Genomic DNA, 23,517 nt, shown 5'->3' on the forward strand with positions numbered 1-23,517 from the left:
ACAGCAATGGATTTTTTTTTTTTTTCTTCAACTATGAAACTATTGAATTCTTTGTTTTATTTTTTAGTTCTGGAATTTCCATTTGATTCTTTAAAAAAAAAAAAAAAGATTTAATTATCTTTATGAAATTCTCTTTTCCTCTATTTTCATGAATAGATAACTTATAGTTATTTTAAGGCCCGTGTTAGATAAAGTCCAATATCTGATAACCTCTAGATCTATTTCTGTTGTCACCTGTTGATTTTTAATTATTTGTTGTTTCCTTTCATACTTAGTCTTTTTCTTTTTTTTTTTTTAAGTGCTGGATCTTCTGTATGAGACTTGTTAAAGGCTCTTGATGTTATTTTCTCCAGAGACGATTCACTGTTCTGCTGGTAGGAAACTAGACTATGACAGATGATTTTGACCCAATTTTGACTGGTTTCCTTCTTGCTTAGAGGGTGAGGCCCTTTCAGGATCTCACCTAAAAGCCTGAGGTATTTATTAGACAAACACACAGATTATGGTGCCCCCTACACGTTAATTTTGTGTCCCTGGTTCTATGCAGCTACTAAGTCTCTGCTTAATTATTCTTAGCATGCTTGCAGTACCCTTTTTTTTTTCCCAAAATATTTTCCTATCTACAAGTTATTATTCAGCTATAGTGAGGAACTATTAAAGTTCACTTTTTTTACAGTGTTTTCAAACTTTCCAGTAGAAAAGTTTATGCTTAATAGTCTCAGATATTCTGGAGGGGAGGGAGAATTTTCACTGGTCCTCTTGTTTACACTGGGACAGAGGGTACCAGTTTAGCATACTGATAAATCTTAAGCTCTCAGACTAAGAATTTTGTTTAGTTATTTTTTACCCCTCTTAATCACTCATTTCACATGATCCATTTTGGAAGAATTGTCCAAATCTTTTTCATTGCTAAGGATAATTATGTTTATCATTATCCAGAACAGTAAGTGTATGCACACACGTATAGACACACGTATATAAAGAAACCTTAGCCACCAAAGTCGAAATCTTTTACTGTGTGCATGTGTGTATTTCGGGGGGTTAACTTAATGAGGGATTTTTTTTTTTCTCTTTAATATACATATTAATAGGATAGACTTTCTATGATTCAGAGCTCAACTAAGAAGATAAAATGTGATTTTCAAATATGGATTTTTCTTCTGAGACTGTAACAATGAAAAGGTCAAGCTTGTGAAGCTAGAGTCCTGGAAAGAGAATACGTGATTTGTAATGCCCTCAAGAGCGCTTGAAGAGATTTAAAAAATTCTTCATGTGCTTGTTCCTGTAAGAGCATTTCTTGAAGTAGCTTTGTAGTTCTGTGGAGCCTCTAGTCTTTTAACTGAAAGGCTAATTGAAGCCATCACATCATTACTAGGATAAAGAAGAGAAGAAGGTAGGATTATGAGGATGATAAAAATGGATAAAATCAGAATAAAGGGATTCAGGTGAATCCTAAGTTTTGATTGTAGCTACTCTTTTTAGAAAGCTGCATTCCTCTTTGAGGAAGAGAATAAAAGTAAGCTTACTTTTCTAGCATAGAAAGGAAAGGGGAAGAAAATTAACCTGCAAGGACAAAACGTAAGGAAACTTCAAATAAAATGATACTCATGGTGCCTCCTGAATTTATACTTTTTCCCAAAATTGAGATCTGTTCCTATATAAGATTCAAATACCTTAAATGCCATATACAGTCAATTCTCAGTTATTCTTAAGTGAGTTATTTATGTTACAGAACTATGAGAACTTATTTTCTGCTTTGCTAATTATTATGCAATTGAAAATACTTTTATAACTTTGAAGTCTTCTTCTTAACTAGACCCCTGCATGTATCTTTTAAAGATGCATTCTCCCCTAGGGAGGAAATGAATCTGAATTGCTCTTCCCCTCCTTCCCATCTGTCCAAATTTTAGTTGCCCGCTTCTCTTGTGAAGCTTGTCCTACCCAGTTCTGCCCACAGTGATTTACAGATAAAATTTAGATTATTATTATGGATCATATTTTGAACATTATCTGATTCATTTTACCTAAGTCATGTTTGCAGTACATTCAGTCTTTGAGAGAAGAGGCTATGTCTGACATTTTTCTTTTTCCTTGTCTCAGAGACCTGATTTCAGTACTATCACACTAAACCAGTATAAGCTTTATTGACTTGACTTGATGAAACTGTGTTAGCCAGGTCCTTCAGAAGCAATCACCAAGAAAGGATTAAATATGCAAGAAATGTATTGGGAAAATCCTTATAAGAGAAAATGGGAAGGGAAGTAGGAGAGAGGCTGGGAGGGCTATCAGACCAATGCAAATATGACCCCCAAGTGAAAAAGAAAGGAGGAAAAGTTGGCTGGAAGTGTCTTAGACTGTGACTCAGTTCTAAGGAAGGTTTGGTAAGACAATCAGAGAGTCTTCAAGCCAGAATTGCTGTTGAGGTCCTACTTCTCCCAGAAGCTGGCCTGTCTTAGTGTTCCTGCTGTGCTCCATCATTGGCTGGGTGCAGCCTGTGGGAAGCATGGCCTTGGTGCTAAAGCAGTGGTGGATTTCAGAGAACAACAGCTGGGGGCCCACAGTCAGTTATACTCCCTGCTGTTGAATATCTGAGAGGCACATTCTTATGATTGCCACACTGGTATTTTAGATGAAAAATTAATGTGTATAAACTCTAAAAGAGCTTTCTCTTTTTATTGTTTCCCTCCTTCTGCGAAGTATTTTTGTTTGTAAAAACTTTTCAGGTTAGGCTTCTTAGGGGCAGAGCTATTGCTTTTATTTATTTTGTTGAGTTCCTTGGTGGTGTTGACCTCTATATATATACATACATATATGTATCTATAATTTTTAGTATGTATTTTTTTATATATATATATAATTTTTAATGTAAATTCCAAGAATGTAAACTAAACACTCTGTTTACCATAAACATCCAGTAGCTTACTTGCTATGGGAACATTTAAATTTTTTTTTTTTTGTAGGATATGACAGTCCAGTTGTTTTACATTTCCTTCTTTTTACAAGAGTGTGTCAGTTCACTTTTCAATTGTCGCCAAGGGCCTTTTTTTTTTAACTGTTATATAAAAGGAAACTTACAGCTAGGAATTTTGCCAACTATGTTAGATAAGAAAATTGCTTGATGAGTGAATATTTCTGAGTACATCTAGACTTCTGCATTTATCGTTTCCAGTGTTTAGATTATTTATATCAGTGAATCTATTTTTAGAGCTTATGTTGATACTCCCATTTTTACCACCAGATAGGTCAAACTTAATAATCCTTTGTAAACCCAAATTTTTTATTAGATTTAATAGACAAATGATTCATTCAGATTTTCATAGCAGATACACACACACATTTTTAAACAATCTCAAACTTACAAGAAAGTTGCAAATTTTGTTTTCCTAAACTATTTGAGACTAAGTGTAACACGGTACCCCATCATCCCCAAATACTTAGGGATGTTTTTCATATAAGCAAGTATATTCTCCTACATAATCATGATACCCAGTGTACAACTCTCCAAATAAGAAAGTTAACACTGATATATTGCTACCAGCTAAGCCTCAGACTTCATTCATTTTCACTAACTTTCCGTAGAATGTTCTTTATGGTAAGGAACCAGTTCAGAATCATGTGCCATTTAGTTGTCGTGTCTCTTTGGTTTCCTTCAATCTGGAACAGTTCTTCATTCTTTCCTTGACTTTCTTGACCTTAAGACTTTTAAAGATTACAGGCCATTCATTTTTTAGAATATCCTTCAGTTTGGGCTTGTCTGATGTTTCTTCATGATTCAATTCAGGTTATACATCTTTTGCATAAATAGCACTAAAGGAATGACCTGTTCTTGTTTCATCCTTTCAAGTAATGCACAGTTTTGATTCTTCTCATTATTGGTGATGATCACTTTGACCATATAAATGTGGTGGTGTCTACCAGACTTGTCCACTCTGAAGTTACTCTTTTTTCCCTTTGTGTTGAGATACTTTGTAACTATATAAATGCTCCATTCATCAGACTAACAATATATTCATTTACTAATATATTCATTTATTTACTTACTACCATATCTATATGGAATCATGGGTTATATTCTTTTACCATCATTATTTGTTTTGATTCTCAAAGTGTCCCCAATTTAGCCAGTGGGGAACCTTCGATCTGGCTTCTGTGTCCTTTTGACATGTCTCCTTCATTCTTTGAGCCCTACTTTCTTTCTGGCTTAACAAGCTGTCCCAGACTGATTTTGTACTTCTTTCTGGCCTAGCTCTAGAATTAGCCATTTCTCCAAGGCGCCTTGGTTCCTTTCAGTCAAAAATGGTAAGAAATCAAGATCTAGGTGCTTGGTATACTCATTGCTGTTGGGCTGTCACTGCTCGCAAGTTCTCTCGTTGGACAGAGCTAAGGAATACATGTGCGTATGAATATATGCACATATATACATATGTACACACACACACACATACATATATTTGCATCTGTTTTCTTTTCATATTGAAATGTTATTCACATACCATAAATTTCACTCCTTTAAAGTGTACAATTCAGTGTTTTTTTTTTAGTATATTCACAGGGTTGTGCAACCATCACCACAATCTAGTTCCAGAACTTTTCCATTATCACAAAAAGAAGATCCATTCCCATTAGAAGCTATTACCACCCCCACCACCCCCACCACCCCCACCACCCCCATCCCCACCCCAGCCTCTGGCAATAATCTACTTTCTGTCTCTATGTATTCGCCTACTCTGAACATTTCATATAAAGAAATCATGTAATTTGTGGTCTTTTGTGACTGGCTTCTTTTAGTTAGCGTAATGTTTTCAGGAGTCATTCACATTGTAGCATGTATTAGTACTTCATCCCTTTTTATGACTGAATAATGTTTCATCGTATGGAAACAGCACATTTTATGCATTCAGCAGTTGATGGACATTTTTGTTGTTTCCATTTTTGGCTATTATGAATAATGCTGCTATAAAGAAAATATTTGCAAATCATGTCTCTAATAAAGGTCTGGTATCCAGGATATATAAAGAACTCTTATAATTCAACAGTAAAAAGACATATAACCCAATTAAAATATGGGTAAAGGATTTGAGTAGACATTTCACCAAGGAAGGTATACAAATGGCCAGTATACACATGAAGAGATGCTGAACATCATTAATCATTGCTGTTGTGTGCCATTAGTCTATTTTGACTCATAGCAACCCTATATGACAGAGTAGAACTGCCCCACAGCATTTCCTAAGCTGTAATCTTTATGGTAGTTGATCACTATGCCGTTGTACATGGGTTTGCTACGGGTCAGAATCTACTCTGTGGCACCTAATAACAATAATAACTTTTGTTGTTTCTCTTTATTTCTTCATGAGGATTCGAGTGTCGTTTCATGTAAGTCTGAAGGACTCCCTTTAGTATTTCTTGTATGGCAGATGTGCTAGGAGCGTGTTCTCTCAGCTTTTGTTTATCTGGGATCAGATATTTGTCAAAGTGACGTCAGGGTTGTTGAGGATTTGAGTAACACTCAGTCTAGGCATTTTTCATGGGGAATGGGGAGCCTTGAGAATATATTTACGGACTTGTGGTTTTAAAGTCACTCAGAAGCATAACAAGAACAAGGAGGTTATCGTGATATTCTATGCATCTGATACGTGTATTTTGAAAATGAAACTGAGGGTAAAAATTTTATATCATTCATGCAGCATGCTCTTTCATGTACAAATCCCAGAGATTTTTGGGTTTTTTTTTGTTTGTTTTCAAAAATGGAAAAGGAAGTGACAAATAGGGATAGGATTAGAACATTTTCCTTTTTCCTTCCCTTTTTATGCTTTCTCTATGTAATCCTTCTTCCAACCTCCAACACATACACACACTATATCCATGACCTCTAGTTCAAAATACAAATAAAACAATCAGAAACTATGTAAATCGAAGAAAATTAAATAAGTAAAAGGAAGCCAATTGATCTTTCAATTTTTAAAATTAGGCAGAGCTCTAGAAACTGGTGATAATGAAGAAAAGCTGCTTTCAGATTCATCAGGTAATGATTCCGGTGATCTAATTTTTCTGATTAGAACAGAGTGTGCTAATATCATCATTAGCAAAAGAAGGTTGAAAAGAATACTCCCATAATAGGATTGATTTCTTGATTGAATGATTGCCCTTCTACTTACTGAAAAGTCTGAGTTTACAAAATTAAAACTTACATAAAATAGATAAGGAATAGTACAGTGACCAAGAGGAGTAGATGTTATCAGGTATCAGAGATAAGTTATTTTCTAGATTAGAGCAATTTGTTTGGTTATTAATTCATGACAGTTAAGGCAACTATAAAATGCTGAATCGTGTAATTTTCATTATCTTATTAGCACATTTTTTTTTTTTTTTGACAAGGGCACAAACTTTTCAGGCATGAAGTTTAATGAATTTATTGCATGGATCCTAGTATGGATCAGATGACTCTGTTATTTATCATTGTAATTGGGAAACTTTTGAAGGGGAAGAGGGTACTCTTAATACTTATGCTGGGACATAAGGAATATATGGTCATCCTAGATAGGGGGGCCTTTGAGTAATATCATAGACCGTGACTTTAATGTGCCTATACAAAAGATGCATAAATGCTGTGTAAGTGGATAATTCTTATATATACCTAGGTTTTAGAGCTGAAGGTATGACATCTAAAATACTGAGTATGTGAAGTCAAATATTAACACAGTAAAGATGTTCTGTGGAACAAGGTACTCTGCTTCCTAATTATCCAGCTCATACAGGGATAAAATTTAAAGACTGGAAATATATGTAATCAACATATCCAGTAGCATGTTTATCTCAAAAAAAAAAGCAAAGGGTGAATTTTATAGTCTGTAAATTATAACTCAGTAACATAATTTTTAAAAAAGAACTACATCAAAAGAAATTTTTTTTAATGAGCAGACTTTTTACAGCTAAAAGGGAACTTAGCTATCACCTAGTTCTCGGATGTCAGCTGTCCTAGCTGAGCCTGAATATTCACTGAAATATAACCAAAACATAGTGGTATGAACAAGCCCCTGTGGCACTCATTGGAGCCCTGGTGGTGCAGTGGTTAAGAGCTCGGCTGCTAACCAAAAAATCAGCAATTCAAATCTACCAGCTGCTCCTTGGAGACTCTGTGGGGCAGTTCTACTCTGCCTTATAGGGTCGCTGTGAGTTGGAATCGACTCGATGACAGCGGGTTTGGTTTGGTTTGGTTTGGTAGCACTCATCATGGGAGAAGGATGTAGCAGTCTGCTTCCATAAAGATTTACAGCCTTGGAAATCATATGGGTCAGTTCTACTCTGTCCTGTAGGGTCTTATGTGTCAGAAATGACAACAATGGGTTTGGGTTTTGGGTAGGATTCATAGTGTTCCTAGTGTATGCTTTTGGTAAAATTAGATAAATTTTGAAGGAAGCATACAGTCATTACCCTCTTGTGGAAATTTAAGAGCCAAATCTGCATCCTCTTCCATATGGAAGGCCAACCCTCTTCAGCACAATCACGAGTAAAGGTGGTATCTGCAAGTAAAGCCAAGTTTTTTCTGTAAAAAATAAAAAGAAGCTTTGAGCTATTCCAAACACTTATAAAAAATTCTATATTAAGTGTCTTAGTTATCTAGTGCTGTGGTAATAGAAATACCACAAGTGAGTGGCTTTAACAAACAGAAATTTATTTTTTAACAGTTAGGAAACTAGAAGTCTGAATTTATGGTACCAGCTCTAGGGGCAGGCTTTGTGGGCTTTGGAAGAAGGTGCTTGTCTCTTCTGAGCTTCTTCTTCTGGGCATTCTTCATGTGGCTTGGTATCTCTCTTCCCCCATCTCAGCTTCTCACTTGCTTGTTTAATCTTTTATATCTCAAGAGAGATTAACTCAAAACATACCCCACACTAATCCTGTTTCAGTAACATAACAAAGACACACTAATCCTGTTTCATTAACATAACAAGGAACATCCCATTCCCAAATGGTATAAACACAGGCATAGAGGTTAGGATTTACAAAACATATTTTGGGGCAAAACAATTCAACCCAAAACATTGAGATACCAAATTTTGATATTGTATGTCCTGGAAGAAGTGAATACTATCTGGAAAAAAAATGTGGTATGGGGTACTAACTGATGACCGTGTTCATAAAATAGCTTTCGTTACCCTAGGGAAACTCTGATTTCAGTTGGCACCACAGAATGTCTGATTTTACAGAACTGCATCCTGTTGAGATTACAGAATGCTCCCCTAAGGAAGCTTTTCAATAGTTTTGTTAAGTGGTGTTGATGACAAAGATGGCCCTTTTAAATATGTCTATTCTAGATCATGTAAGTACGATCATAAGATATTTATCCTTTTTTGACTGACTTATTTTACTCAGCGTAATGTTCTCAAGGTTCATCCATGTTGTAGAATGTATCCAGACTTTATTTCTCTTTTTGGCAGAATGGTATTGCCTAATGGCACAGTGTTTGCTAAGTGCTCCGCTGGCAGTTTGAACTCACCAGTGGCTCCACAGGAGAAAAGACCTGGCAAATTTATTACCTGTTTCCACATTTGCCCCACTCATGTCATGGGAATCAGAGAAGATATATATTCATTTACTTTTAGAAGTTAAATATTTATTAATACCTTAAGGGTTCATTGGGCCTAATGTATTTGAGCAAAAATACAGCGTAACACTTCTGTTAGGAGTCACTGGAGTAATTTATGAATTACCTTGTCCATTTCACCTGAGGAAAAAGACTTGAAAACAGAGCTAGGGTAGTCCTACTTTACCTTACCCCACTTCGTCCCTTAATGCAAAGGTTGCCTTCAAACCAGGTGCCATTGTGTCAATTTTGACTCATGGCTGAAGGGGAGTGAGCTCTGTGCCACCCCACAAACCTGGCCACATTTAGAAATGATGACAGTTTCCAAGCTTTGGTACCACAATCTGCAGTGTTTTTGAAAGGTTTCAAGACAGTACAAGTACAAGGAAATGTATAGCTTTGAATACTACATTGGAAAAGAAGGAAAATCTAAGTTCCTATCTTAAAAGCTAGAAAATGAAGAACAAATAATAAAGATAACAGAAACCAATGAAATAAAAAACATTTAAAAATTAATAAAGCCAAAAACTAGTTTTTTGAAAAGATCAATAGAATTAATAAATCCTAAGCAAGAAATTTTTTTTTTAAGCAAGACTTCTTTTTTTTTTAAGCAAGACTAATGAGGGAAAAAAGAGAATATATTATAAATGAAAGAGGGTAAATCACATACCGACGTTAAAAAGATAATAAGGGAGTATTATGAACAACTTTAGGAGTCCCTGGGTAGCACAAATGGTTAACCACTCAGCTGCTAACCAAAAGATCGTTGGTTCGAATCCACCTGAGGTACCTTGGAAGAAAGGCCTAGTGATCTACTTCTGAAAGATCACAGCCGTTGAAAACCTTATGGAACACAGTTCTACTCTGAAACACATGGGGTTGCCATGAGTCAGAATTGATTCGATCCTTTACATGTACATGCTGCAAATATATCCATGTATGCAGTAGTGCGCACAGGGAACACAGTCATGAAAACTTCTTAGCCATAACTGTACACCTCCTGGGACTGAGATACTGAGCTCAAGGGCTAGGGCCATAGTCTCCAGGGATGTCTAGATAAATTGGCATACCATAATCCATACAGACAATGTTCCACATCCTACCTTGGTGCGTATCGACTAGGGTCTTAAAAGCGTGCGAGCAGCCATCTAAGTTACAGCAATTGATCTCTTCCCGTCTGGAGCAAAGAATGGACCACATAAACCACGGCCTCCACTAGCTTGAGACCAGATGCACTAGATGGTGTCCAGCTACCACTGCTGACCACTCTGACCAGGACCAAAAGAGTAGATCATGGACTGAGTAGAAAGGAAATGTAGAACAAAATTCAAGCTCATAAATAAGACCAGACTTATTGATCTGATAGAGACTGATGGAACCCCCGAGGCTATGGCCCTTAGGCATCCTTCAAACCTGGAACTGAAATCACTCCCAGAGATCACATTATAGCCATACAATAGACAGGCCTATAAAATGAACAGTAACACCAGTGAGGAATGTACTCCTCAGAACAGGCAACTATTAGTGACCTAAAGGGGAGCATTTGCCCAAAAGCAAAGTTTAAAAGGAAGGTAGGGGCAGGAAAGCTGAGCAAATGGACCAAGGGAACCCAGGAGAAAAGGAGAAGAGTGCTGACCCATTCAGGGATTTGCAACTAATGTCACGAAACAAGCTGTGTATAAATGGTTGATTGGGAAACTAATTTGCTCTGTAAACTTTCACCTAAATCACAATTAAATGAAAAAAAAAAAAACTTGATTGAACAACTTTATGTAAATAAATACAATAACTTAGGTAAAATGGCCACATTACTTGAAAACACAAATTACTTAAACTGATTCAATAAAAAAAACTTTTTTTTTCAATAAGAACAAGAAAATATGATTAGCATATCTCCATTCAATAAATTTAATTTATAATGAAAACTTTTCTGCAGAGAATACTCTAGGTTCAGATGACTTCACTTATAAGTCTTTTCGAATATTTAAGAAAGAATTAATACCAATACCAAGAATTTACTTACCAAATGAATTCTTTCAGAAAAAGAGTAGGAGAGTACACTTCCAAACTTGTTTTAAAAGGACAGCATAACAGCCGATTATTGTAATTGCTGTCAGTAAATTGTGCACCTGTTAAAAGCTGAGCAAATTTTTTTTAAAAGAATGAGAAGTTAAAGTAATTAAAAAAAAAAAAAAGCTAGCATAATCCTATACCAAAATGTGGCAAAGACAATTCAAAAAAAAAGAAGAAAAAGAAAAGAAACTACACATCAACGTAGTTGGTTGTTATTGGGTGCAGTTGAGTTGATTCCGGCTTACAGAGACACCCTGTGTACAGCAGAAATAAACACTGCCCGGTCGTGCACCGTCTTCACAATTGTTGCTACGTTTGGGCCTATTGTTGGAGCCACTGTATCAATCCATCTCACTGAGGGCCTTCCTTTTTTTCTTTGACCCTCTACCTTATCAAGCGTGGTGTCCTTCTCCAGGGACTGGTCCCTCCTGATAATATGCCTAAAGTATGTAAGCCAAAGTTTCTCCATCCTTGCTTCTAAGAAGCGTTCTGGCTGTACTTTGTTCTTCTGGCACTTCATGGTATTTTCAGTATTTTTCATCAACACTGTGATTCAGAGGCATCAATTCTTCTTCGTTCTTGCTTATTCATTGCCCAGCTTTCACATTGTGAATGAGGTGATTAAAAATACCATGACTTGGGTCAGGCACACCTTAGTCCTCAAGGTGACACCTTTGCTTTTTTTTTTTTTATTAACTTTTATTGAGCTTCAAGTGAACGTTTACAAATCAAGTCAGACTGTCACATATAAGTTTATATACACCTTACTCCGTTCTCCCACTTGCTCTCCCCCTAATGAGTCAGCCTTTCCAGTCTCTCCTTTTGTGACAATTTTGCCAGCTTCAAACTCTCTCTATCCTCCCATCCCCCCTCCAGACAGGAGATGCCAACACAGTCTCAAGTGTCCACCTGATATCGTTAGCTCACTCTTCATCAGCATCTCTCTCCTACCCACTGTCCAGTCCCTTTCATGTCTGCTGAGTTGTCTTCGGGAATGGTTCCTGTCCTGGGCCAAGAGAAGGTTTGGGGACCGTGGCCGCCGGGATTCCTCTAGTCTCAGTCAGACCATTAAGTATGGTCTTTTTGTGAGAATTTGGGGTCTGCATCCCACTGATCTGCTCCCTCAGGGGTTCTCTGTTGTGCTCCCTGTCAGGGCAGTCATCGATTGTGGCCGGGCACCAACTAGTTCTTCTGGTCTCAGGATGATGTAGGTCTCTGGTTCATGTGGCCCTTTCTGTCTCTTGGGCTCTTAGTTATTGTGTAACCTTGGTATTCTTCATTCTCCTTTGCTCCAGGTGGGTTGAGACCAATTGATGCATCTTAGGTGGCCGTTTGTTAGCATTTAAGACCCCAGACGCCACATTTCAAAGTGGGATGCAGAATGTTTTCATAATAGAATTATTTTGCCAATTGACTTAGAAGTCCCCTTAAACCATGGTCCCCAAACCCCCGCCCTTGCTCCGCTGACCTTTGAAGGATTCAGTTTATCCCGGAAACTTGTTTGCTTTTGGTCCAGTCCAGTTGAGCTGACCTTCCATGTATTGAGTATTGTCCATCCCTTCACCTAAAGCAGTTCTTATCTACTAATTAATCAGTAAAAAACCCTCTCCTACCCTCCCTCTCTCCCCGCCTCATAACCACAAAAGTATGTGTTCTTCTCAGTTTATACTATTTCTCAAGATCTTATAATAGTGGTCTTATACAATATTTGTCCTTTTGCCTCTAATTTCGCTCAGTATAATGCCTTCCAGGTTCCTCCATGTTATGAAATGTTTCAGAGATTCGTCACTCTTCTTTATCGATGCGTAGTATTCCATTGTGTGAATATACCACAATTTATTTATCCATTCATCCGTCATGGACACCTTGGTTGCTTCCAGCTTTTTGCTATTGTAAACAGAGCTGCAGTAAACATGGGTGTGCATATATCTGTTTGTGTGAAGGCTCTTATTTCTCTAGGGTATATTCCGAGGAGTGGGATTTCTGGGTTGTATGGTAGTTCTATTTCTAATTGTTTAAGATAGCGCCAGATAGATTTCCAAAGTGGTTGTACCATTTTACATTCCCACCAGCAGTGCATAAGAGTTCCAATCTCTCCGCAGCCTCTCCAACATTTATTATTTTGTGTTTTTTGGATTAATGCCAGCCTTGTTGGAGTGAGATGGAATCTCATCGTAGTTTTAATTTGCATTTCTCTAATGTCTAATGATCGAAAGCATTTTCTTATGTATCTGTTAGCTGCCTGAATATCTTCTTTAGTGAAGTGTGTGTTCATATCCTTTGCCCACTTCTTGATTGGGTTGTTTGTCTTTTTGTGGTTGAGTTTTGACAGAATCATATAGATTTTAGAGATCAGGTGCTGGTCGGAGATGTCATAGCTAAAAATTCTTTCCCAGTCTGTAGGTGGTCTTTTTACTCTTTTGGCAAAGTCTTTAGATGAGCATAGGTGTTTGATATTTAGGAGCTCCCAGTTATCTGGTTTCTCTTTGTCATTTTTGGTAATGTTTTGTATTCTGTTTATGCCTTATATTAGGGCTCCTAATGTTGTCCCTATTTTTCCTTCCATGATCTTTATCGTTTTAGTCTTTATGTTTAGGTCTTTGATCCACTTGAAGTTAGTTTTTGTGCATGGTGTGAGGTATGGGTCCTGTTTCATTTTTTTGCAAATGGATATCCAGTTATGCCAGCACCATTTGTTAAAAAGACTATCTTTTCCCCAATTAACTGACACTGGGCCTTTGTCAAATATCAGCTGCTCATATGTGGATGGATTTATCTCTGGGTTCTGGATTCTACTCCATTGGTCTATGTGTCTGTTGTTGTACCAGTACCAGGCTGTTTTGACTACTGTGGCTGTATAATAGGTTCTGAAATCAGGTAGAGTGAGGCCTCCCACTTTCTTCTTCTTTTTCGGTAATGCTTTGCTTATCCGAGTCTTCTTTCCCTTCCATATGGAGTTGGTGATTTGTTTCTCTATCACCTTGAAAAATGACACTGGAATTTGGATCGGAAGTGCATTGTATGTATAGATGGCTTTTGGTAGAATAGACATTTTTACTATGTTAAGTCTTCCTATCCGTGAGCAAGGTATGTTTTTCCACTTAAGTATGTCCTTTTTAATTTCTTGTAGTAGAGTTTTGTAGTTTTCTTTGTATAGGTCTTTTACCACCTTTGCCTTTTAACACTTTAAAAAGGTCCTTTGCAGCAGATTTGCCCAATGCAATAACGTCCTTTGATTTCTTGACTGTTGCTTCCATGGGCATTGATAGTGGATCCAAGTAAAATGAAATCCTTGACAACTTCAGTATTTTCTCTGTTTATCATGATATTGCTTATTGGTTGAGTTATGAGGATTTTTGTTTTCTTTATGTTAAGGTGTAATCCATACTGAAGGCTGTAATCTCTGATTTTCATTAGTAAGTGCTCCAAGTTCTCTTCACTTTCAGCAGGCAAGGTTGTGTCATCTGTATATTGCAGGTTGTTAATGAACCTTCCTGCAAAGACCTGGAGTTTGGAAACCAAAAGGGAAGGACATTTTCGGCATATCTCAAGCTGATACAACTGAAGAAAAAAATTCAGGCCTTGAGTTACAATATTGAAGGATTCTATGGGCAAAAAATTGAATGACAGAGGAAGCATGAAAAGAAAATAGAGGGGATACAAAGAGTCACTCGGCCAGGGAGAGTTGGTTAACGTTCAGCCATTTCAGGTGGTAGCATATGATCAAGATCCAGTGGTGCTAAGGGAGGAAGTTCAAGGTGCACTAAGGGCATTAGCAAAAGACACGGCTTCAGGAGTTGATGGAGTACCAATTGATACGTTTCAACAGGCGTTTGCAAGACTGAAAGCACCCACTTGTCTATACTGGGAAGTTTGGAGGACAGCTTCCTGGCCAGCCTGCTGGAGGATATATATGTTGTGCCCATTCCAAAGAAAGGTGGTCTACTGGAATGAGGAAATTATCAAACAGTATCACTAATATCACATGCAGGTAAAATTGTGCTGGGAATGGTTCAAGGACAGTTGCAGCAGTACATCACCAGGGAACTGCCAGAAGTTCAGGCCAGATTCAGAGGAGGAGGTGGAATGAGCGGTGTCATTGCTGATGTCAGATGAATCTTGGCTGAAAGCAGAGAATACCAGAAAGATGTTTACATGTGTTTTATTGACTATGTAAAGGCATTTGACTATGTGGATCATAACAAATTATGGATAACATTGCAAAGAATGGGAATTCCAGAACACTTAATTGTGCTCATGAGGAACCTGTACATAGACGAAAAGGCAGTCCCTCAAACAGAACAAGAGGACACTGAGTGGTTTAAGATCAGGAAATGTGTGCATCAGCATTGTATCTTTTCACAATACTTAATTCAATCTGTATGCTGAGCAAATAATCTGAGAAGCTGGACTATATGAAGAAGCACGTGGTATCAGGATGGGAGGAGGACTCATTAACAACCTGCGGTATGTACATGGTACAACCTTGACACAGACCAATAGCCCTCATAAAAGTCCTCAAAAGAATAATAGCAAACTCAATTCAGCAGTATAGTGAAAGGATGATATATTCAGCAAGTGGGGTTTATCCAGGTATGCAAGGTTGGTACAGCACTTGAAAAATCAGTGTCATTTACCACATTAATAAAGAAGAAAAACATGATATGATCATTACAATAGATTCATCAAAGACATTTTACAAAATTCAATGTCCATACAAGATAAAAATACTCGGCAAATTAAGAGTAGAGGGAAACATCTTCAACCTGATGAAGGGCATCTACAAAACCATACAGCTAACATTATAGTGGAACATTATACTTAATGGTGAAAGACTGAATGTTTTTCCCCTAAGGTGAGGAAGATCACAATGTTTGCAACCAATATCAATCCATGATATTTTCAATTGCCTTATGTGTATGTGAAAACTGGACAGTGAATAAGAAAGACCAAGGAAGAATTGATGCCTTTGAATTTGTTGGCAGAGAATATTCAATATACCATGGACTGCCAGAAGAACAAACAAGCCTGTCTTGGAAGAAGTACAGCCAGAGTGCTCCTTGGAAGCAAGGCTTTCGTCTCACACGCTTTGGATATGTTATCAGTAGGGACCAGTCCCTGGGGAAGGACATCATGCTTAGTATGGTAGAGGGTCAGTGAAAAAGGGAAGACCCTCAAGGAGAGCCATGTCAAGGATTTAAATAGCACAATTGGGATGTTTGCTTTTTAAAAACAAGTATGGGAACACCTGAGCGATTTCTTATTCTAAAAAAGGGGTTAACAAACTATATGGCCTGTTTTGTATTGCTTGTGAGCTAAGAATGGTTTTTACGTTTTTAAGGTGTTGTTGGAAGACAACAGCAATAAACATATGCAACAGGTACCAAATATGTCTTGCAGAACCTCAAATATTTACTTTCTGGCCCTTTACAGAAAAAGCTTGCCGATCCCTGTTCTTTGCTCTTTGATTGGTACATTAGGCCTACTATAAGTGATTGAAGCTCCAAACATCTAGTACAGGGTGTCTTTAAAAAGTATGTATGTAATCCCAGCAGTTTGAAGTACTAGTTGGTGCATGTCAAACCAAACAAAAAAACCAAACCCAGTGCTGTCAAGTTGGTTTCGACTCATAGCAACCTTATAGGACAGAGTAGAACTGCCCCATAGAGTTTCCAAGGAGCGCTTGGCGGATTCGAACTACTGACCCTTTGGTGAGCAGCCGTAGCACTTAACCACGATGCCACCAGGGTTTCCCATATCAAACATACAAACTTATTTCCTTTCCTCTGAAGACAAAGAAGTGAATGTTAAGTTTAATGGCAGGGAGTGCTGAATTTGCAACGAATGAGCATCTTTGACTATATACCAGCTGTCCTGGTTAGAACGATGTTAAAGACATTGAATAGCCAGAGTACCTGTGATGGAGAGTGTATACACAGGATCAGGCTCTCTGAGCCACCCTGTAGAAAGTCCAGGGCAGTACATGTCTCTGATTTGCCCTAATGATACAAATGGGAGGAGCCATTTCTACCTTACGGCCTTCAGTTTGGAAGGGATTTGAGAACTTCTAGAGTTCTCTGTAGAGGATGATTTTTTTGTAGGTCAGATTAGGGAACCTGCACTACACTCTCAGTAGCTTCTGGATTTCCTCCTTGTGCCTCAGAAGTCCCACATCAACCCTCGGACCTTCCTGTCTTCCCACACCACTTCCCATGGCCTCATGCACCTGACCTCAAACCATCATGGATCTTTTAAAACTACTCTGAGCCTCTCTTAGTTCCAAGTTGTAAAAGGGCATCAAGAACCGATTTCGGGAACATGCAGCCTCTTTGTGGGGACCACACTGTGCTAATGACACACGTACTGAAGTTGAGAATTGGTGAAACTGTAGGCAGGAATAAGCAGCACCTGCTGTGAGCTAACATTATGTAAAAATCTGTGAATGTTTACAGTGTTTATTTCTCTCTGCCTTCTCTCTAGGCTTACTCTGTGTACGATGAAGACATTGGCTACTGTCAAGGACAGTCTTTTCTTGCTGCTGTATTGCTGCTGCATGTAAGTAATTTTCCATGTAACAAATGGCACAGTGCTGCCAAGTTTATTTAATTTGCTACTTGGTTTTGTTCTTCTTATTTTGCATTTACCTGATACAGATTATATATGGCATATCTTTTTAAAAATGTACCTCGTGTGCTGAAGTAAGAGGTCTGATGTCAAAATGGGACAGTTTCTCAACAGAATTAATTTTTCTGGGAGGGAATACATTGCTTCTTTGGAGTTATTTTTAACTAGAACCGTTTAGAATCAAAGCAGTCAGTGTAACTGTGGAAATATGAGCAGTATCAGGGCCATTGTGATCCACTGTACTGTGGCAGGGAAGTCTTTACTGTGACTTATTTTTGTATTCTCTTTCTTATCAGTCACCTTATTTAACCAAACATTTATTGAGCATCAATTGCTAGGCACTAGGCTACACTGTGGAATTATGAAGATGAATAATTCACTGTGGATGCTCTCAAAGACCTCAAAGTCCAGGATGGGCACAAAAATGTCAGCACATATTTATCTGTGTTCTTTTTTATGAGTCTTTATGGATTTTTCTGATGACAAAACCATACATGCTTACTAAAGAAGAACTTATAATGTGCTAAGAGAAAGAGATACAGGGGGTAAGACAATAGGGAGAATTACCTAACCCAGGTCTGTCAGAGCTTTTAGGAAGGACTTCATGGAGGAGGTGGCAGCTTTGCCAAGACATAAATAATTGAGGTTGGGGAGTCAGGAGAGGGAGAGGAAGAGAGTAGAGAATTCTAGACAAAAGGGACAACATGAGAAAATATAGGGAAACATGAAAGGTCACAGCATAGAAAGAGAATAATAGGAAATGACATGTTACTATAGGAATTGTAGGCAGGGAGTGAAATGAGTTAACACTGGTAATGCAAAGAGGGACCAAATTATGAAGACTTTGTAATCATGTTTAGAAATGTGGGCTTTATTCTAAAGCTAATGAGGAACCAGCCATTGAGGGGAATGACATAGTCATGTGTGCATTTCAAATTTACTGTTGTACCTGTGCAGAGAGTGATATTGAGGGGAACAAGACTAACAGCAGAGAGATCAGTTAGGAAATACAAATCTAAATGAGGGATAATGAGAGATGTTGAGGCATGGAGGAGGGAAAAACAGAATTAAGAAACACTTAGGAAGAAAGTTTGGTAGGTTTTGTTGATGGATTGGTGAAAAAAAGTTCCAAGGTGATATGTCTAGTTTTCTAGCTTAAGTGATTGGATGGATTGTGGGTCTTTTAAGCTGAGATAGAAAATAACCTTCTTTGAGACTGAACGGAAGAAAAGTTCATGAATTAGTGATGCCTTCTGTTTTGAATTCACTGAGTTTGGGATATTTCTGGAACATCTGAGTGGAGCTGTCCAGCAACCAGTTGGATACTGGAGACTGATACTGAGGGAGAAATCAAAGCTGAAATCACAAGAGTGGATCAGGTCACCTAGGAAGAATGAACAGAGCAGGAAGACCAGGATAGAGCATAGGAACACCAAGCAATTAAAAGACGAATGAGAAAGTGGAACCCTAGGAGAGGTTCAGACTTTGAACAGAAAGGAAGCAATGGATAATGTCAGCTGCAGCAGAAAGACCTAGCAAGTTTAAAACTAAAATAGTTACTCTGGGTTTGCCATTCTGAAAATGAAGAGCAATCATAGCAGATTGATGGTGCTAAGTCTAATAACCTGATTCTAATGACGGTAATGATACACAGTGGTTCTATTATGATTCATCACTTTAGCTCACTTTGAGGTTAATTTCTTCCTCTGTTGCACTATCATCTATTTATGGTCTTCATCCTCTTCCTGTTATCCTTCTTTCTTTGATATATATACCCATCCCATCTTCTTGGGACCCCTTGTGGTGATCTAGCACTTTGTGGCCATAGATTCTCAGGGTCTCTTGTTTCCACTACTAAGCCCACCTACTATCTAGAATAAAGAGATCCCTTCTGCAAGGGGTCGGAGACTGTCAGCAGTGATGTGGGTTTGTTCATCAAGGTTCAGAGCCAGCTTTCATCTAAAGGGAGTCTTTATACTTACTAGGATGAGAAGCTAATGTTCAAACCATGGGCGATAAAGCTTTGTTTTCAAAAAGGAACCTTTGAGTATACTACAGTTAAGCATTTTTGACCTGTAGCTCTGTTTACACTATGTCTTTATAGAAAGTAGAGGGGCCTTAACCTAAAGGAGCCTTCAAAAGTGGAGAAATAACTGCAGGATACATAGAAAACCATTGTCCTTCATGTTTTCAGCACATTAGGCCTCGTCACACTTCAAGTTTAAAGTGTTATATTAACTAAAGTTCAGTGAGAAGAATACCTCTCTGAGAAATCTATTTTAGATTTTATAGAGGTTTAGATTAATTGTAAGGTCATATTTATTTGAAATACCATCTCCCCGCCCCGCCCCCAAAAAAGAGAGAATGATCCAAGTAACTAAAAAGCTCAAATACCCAGAATTTTTTTCCCACATTAGCTACTCTGCTATTATTATGGCCACAGGGCAAGTCAGCCTTTGTGAACTTATTCAACAATATAGCTTCTAAAGTATTCCACAAGATAGAAATTCAGAAGAGTCGCTCACATGCTCTGTGTTAATAGAATTGTGCAGTTGCTGCCATCGTTTATAAAAATAACTTGAAATATAGATGTATCTTCAGAATCTTTAAGGAAAGGTTAAATGGTAATTCACGTACTTTTAACGAAAAACATATTCTAATTTTTAATGGCAGTATATGTGGTAATTCTCAGTTAATCAGCATATTCCATTTAACTGGCCGACCCATCCCTCAACCAGTTTGAATAACAGGCAGCTGTAGATTTTTTTTCTTTTTCATATTTTTGCCTCCAAGGTTTAAACAGGTAGAAAAACACAGTCTAGCTTAAACAATTCATCAAATACACTATCTCTGGTTCCAGGGAGATACTTTATTAGGGTGTTACTGGCTAATTTTTTATCAGTTACATAAGCTATTGCTTCTTTTTGCTGCCAGACATCCTTTGGCAGCTCGGTATTAATCATTGTCAGAGCCTGCGTCTTTTTGGGATCCTGTCCTTTCCTCAACTCACGGTCATTTATATTTCACATTCACTGCCTGAGAGGAAAAAAGACCAAAGATGAAAGTATGTTTAAAAACAAAGTTTTAAATTTTTAAGTTTTTCCATGTCTAAATAATTTTAAGAAATAAATAGGCCCACCCGGTGCTTGGAAATTTTCAGAGGCTTTGATAACAACTTTTTAGCGTGGAGTAGTGTAAGTAATGGAATAATAGTTACAGTAAACGAAAAACAAACCCATTGTCTTCGAGTCAGTTCCAACTCATGATGACCCCATGTGTTTCAGAGTAGAACTGCTCTCCGTAGAGTTTTCAGTGGCTGTTATCTTGCAGAAGTAGGTCTCCAGGCCTTTCTTCCATGGTGCTGTTGGATGGATTCAAACAGCCACTGAGAGCAGACCATTTATGCCACACGCTGTTATATCCATTGATGAAATTAAGAGAAACTTACCGTTTATAGTTGGAGCAGAATGTTACAGCCCAGACTGCTTGCAACCATTATAGTATTCAGCTGCCTTTGAAGTTATGCGATAATAGAATAATTATCAGTAATACCGTCATGATAGTGTTAGCCTTTGATTGACTGTAGGTATAATAAATAGTGCCTTATTTCATTTGGAAACCCTGGTGGCGTAATGGTTAAGTGCTATGGCTGCTAACCAAAGGGTCGGCAGTTCGAATCCACCAGGCACTCCTTGGAAACTCTATGGGGCAGTTCTACTCTGTCCTATAGGGTCGCTATGAGTTGGAATCGACTCGACAGCACTGGGTTTGGTTTTTTTTTTGGTTTATATATTTCATTTAATCTAAAAATTATATAAAATATTTTAGATAATTTTAGCACAATATATCTTAACATATGGGGATCTTTAGGGATATTGACAGTATTCTATTTCTTTACCTGAGTGGTGTTTACGTGAGCACTTTATAATTTTAATTTGTTTTTACTTTCTAACCAGTTTTTCATAGGAGTGTACATTGAACTTTCATGCATTTTTTCTGTGTGTTATATTTCAAAATAAAGTAAGATTTAAAATTTATGAATTCTTGAATAGACCCCCGAGATGATAAGTTTAGGATGGGATTTAACCAATGAACTCAGAAATGAGAAACAGACTGCTTGTTAGTTTTCCTGAAAATGAAGATTTTACAGAGGCCAAGATGATAAGATAGGGGCTTCCAAGTAGCTTACCTAGCTAGCTAGCTGTGTAAAAATATCTGTGGCATCGTAGCGTCCAGAACTCTTTCTGTTGCGTGTGACAGAACCCTAACTCAGAGTAAAGAAAAAAAAAAATAGAGTAGCTTAAGTTAAAAAAGGAAATTCATTGGCTCACTTGGATGTGGGCCAGGGCAAAGATGGTTTTTGACGTGGTTAGACTCTGAAGTTCATATTTTGTCATCAGGAATCTCTGTCTTTGTATCTCTATTCTGCTTGAATTTTCTTGCCTTATTTATATGAGCAGGCTCTCCCCACATAGTGGGCAACATGGCTGCTGACTGGCCCAGTTTCATATCTTTCCAGTTTTACAAGTTCATTTAAAAGAGACCATTTTTTGCTATAGCTCCTGTATTAAAAAATTCTGGAGGGCTCTAATTGACCTACCTTGTGTCACCTACCATTCCTGAATCAACTCCTGAGCCCAGAAGGGTAGGGCATGGTGACTGGTGGGGCCCAGGTCTTGAGTCCATCCCCGTGATGATGGCGAATGCAGATTCCTCCTGAACAATGCGGTGGTTTTCCTACAGGAAAAAGGATACCAGAAGGTAGGGGAAAGGGTGTTAGAAAGATACATCAATCACATAGTCTTACACTGATGTCGTTACTACCTGAGTTTTAGTGTATTTTTTAATAAATCCTTCTGTACTTCCAAATCGCTTTTTCCCTTAAGAGAAAGTAACATTCATTTTCCTGCTCTGAGTTAATTCTTACCTGAGTGCTTTTGAGCCATTTCTGAATATCTTCTTTCTGTGTCCTGTACATATATTCAAGAGATTTTACTTAAAAAAAAAAACCCTCTCGAACCCCTCTTTCCCTCCCCAGTTCAGTTATTATCTTAGCTTTCTCTGACTTTTCAAAGCTGAACTCCTTCAAAGGAAAGTAAAAATCACAATTATGAATTTCAATTGTGGTTTAAGTACCTTTCTAGTTATATGACCTTGGGCAAGTTGCCTAACCTCTCTGAGCTTCAGTTTCTTAATTTACAAAATAGAAATAATATTTTTATCATTATGGGGTTTTTTGTTGTTGATTTTTAGATGAAGGTTTACAGAACAAACAAGCTTCTGATTAAATAGTTAATACACATATTGTTTTATGACATTTGTGAACAACCCCACTACGTGTCAACACTTCCTTCTCGACCTTGGGTTCCCTATTAACAGCTTCCCTGTCTCCTACTGCCTTTTAGTCCTTGTCCCTGGGCTGGTGTGCCTCTTTAGTCTCATTTTGTTTTCTGGGCCTGTCTAATCTTTGTATGGAAACCCTAGTGGCATAGTGGTTAAGTGCTACGGCTGCTAACCAAAAGGTTGGCAGTTCAAATCCGCCAGGCGCTCCTTGGAAACTCTATGGGGCAGTTCTACTCTGTCCTATAGGGTTGCTATGAGTTGGAATCGAGTCGATGGCACTGCGTTTGGTTTTTAATCTTTGTATTAGTCATGTAGTGCTGCTCTAACAAATACCACTGGTGGATGGCTTTAACAAAGAGAAATTTATTTCTTCCCAGTAAAGTAGGCTAAAAGTCAATTCAGGGCATCAGCTCCAGAGGAAGGCTTTCTCTCTCTGTCAGCCTTCTCACCAGTCTTCCCCCAGAATAGGAGCTTCTCCACTCAGGGATACTGGGTCCAAATGACATGCTTTGCTCCTGGCACTGCTTTCTTGTTGGTATTAGGTTCCCCTGTCTCTCTGCTCACCTCTCTCTTTTATATCTCAAGAGATTGCCTCAAGATACAATCCAGTGTTGTAGATTGAGTCCTGCCTCACTAACAACTGTCAGCCATCCTCCCTCATTAACATTATAGAGACAGGATTTACAACATAAAGGAAAATCACATAATACCAAAAATCATGGCCCAGCCAATTTGATACATACAATTTTGGGGGGATATAATTCAATCCATGACAGTGAACCTCAGGACTAACTTCATTACTGAGCTAAAAGAGTGTCCGGGAGCCATACTCTTGGGGTTTCTCCAGTCTCTGTCAGGCCAATAAGTCTGGTCTTCTTTTGTGAGTTAGAATT

The 23,517-nt window shown here is 37.9% G+C and overlaps 1 protein-coding gene across 5 annotated transcripts in view; it reads left to right on the forward strand.

The window, feature by feature from the left end:
• Positions 1–23,517, forward strand: part of RABGAP1L (RAB GTPase activating protein 1 like) — a 739,959-nt gene that overhangs the window by 420,323 nt on the left and 296,119 nt on the right. For all 5 annotated transcript variants that reach the window (XM_049868622.1, XM_049868624.1, XM_049868625.1 and 2 more), the window contains one exon: positions 17,138–17,212. In XM_049868622.1, coding sequence (XP_049724579.1) covers positions 17,138–17,212 — 75 coding nt within the window. The remainder of the gene's footprint in view (positions 1–17,137; positions 17,213–23,517) is intronic.

This window comes from Elephas maximus, chromosome 24 (genome assembly GCF_024166365.1).
Source record: "Elephas maximus indicus isolate mEleMax1 chromosome 24, mEleMax1 primary haplotype, whole genome shotgun sequence".
Classification (NCBI taxonomy): Eukaryota; Metazoa; Chordata; class Mammalia; order Proboscidea; family Elephantidae; genus Elephas; species Elephas maximus.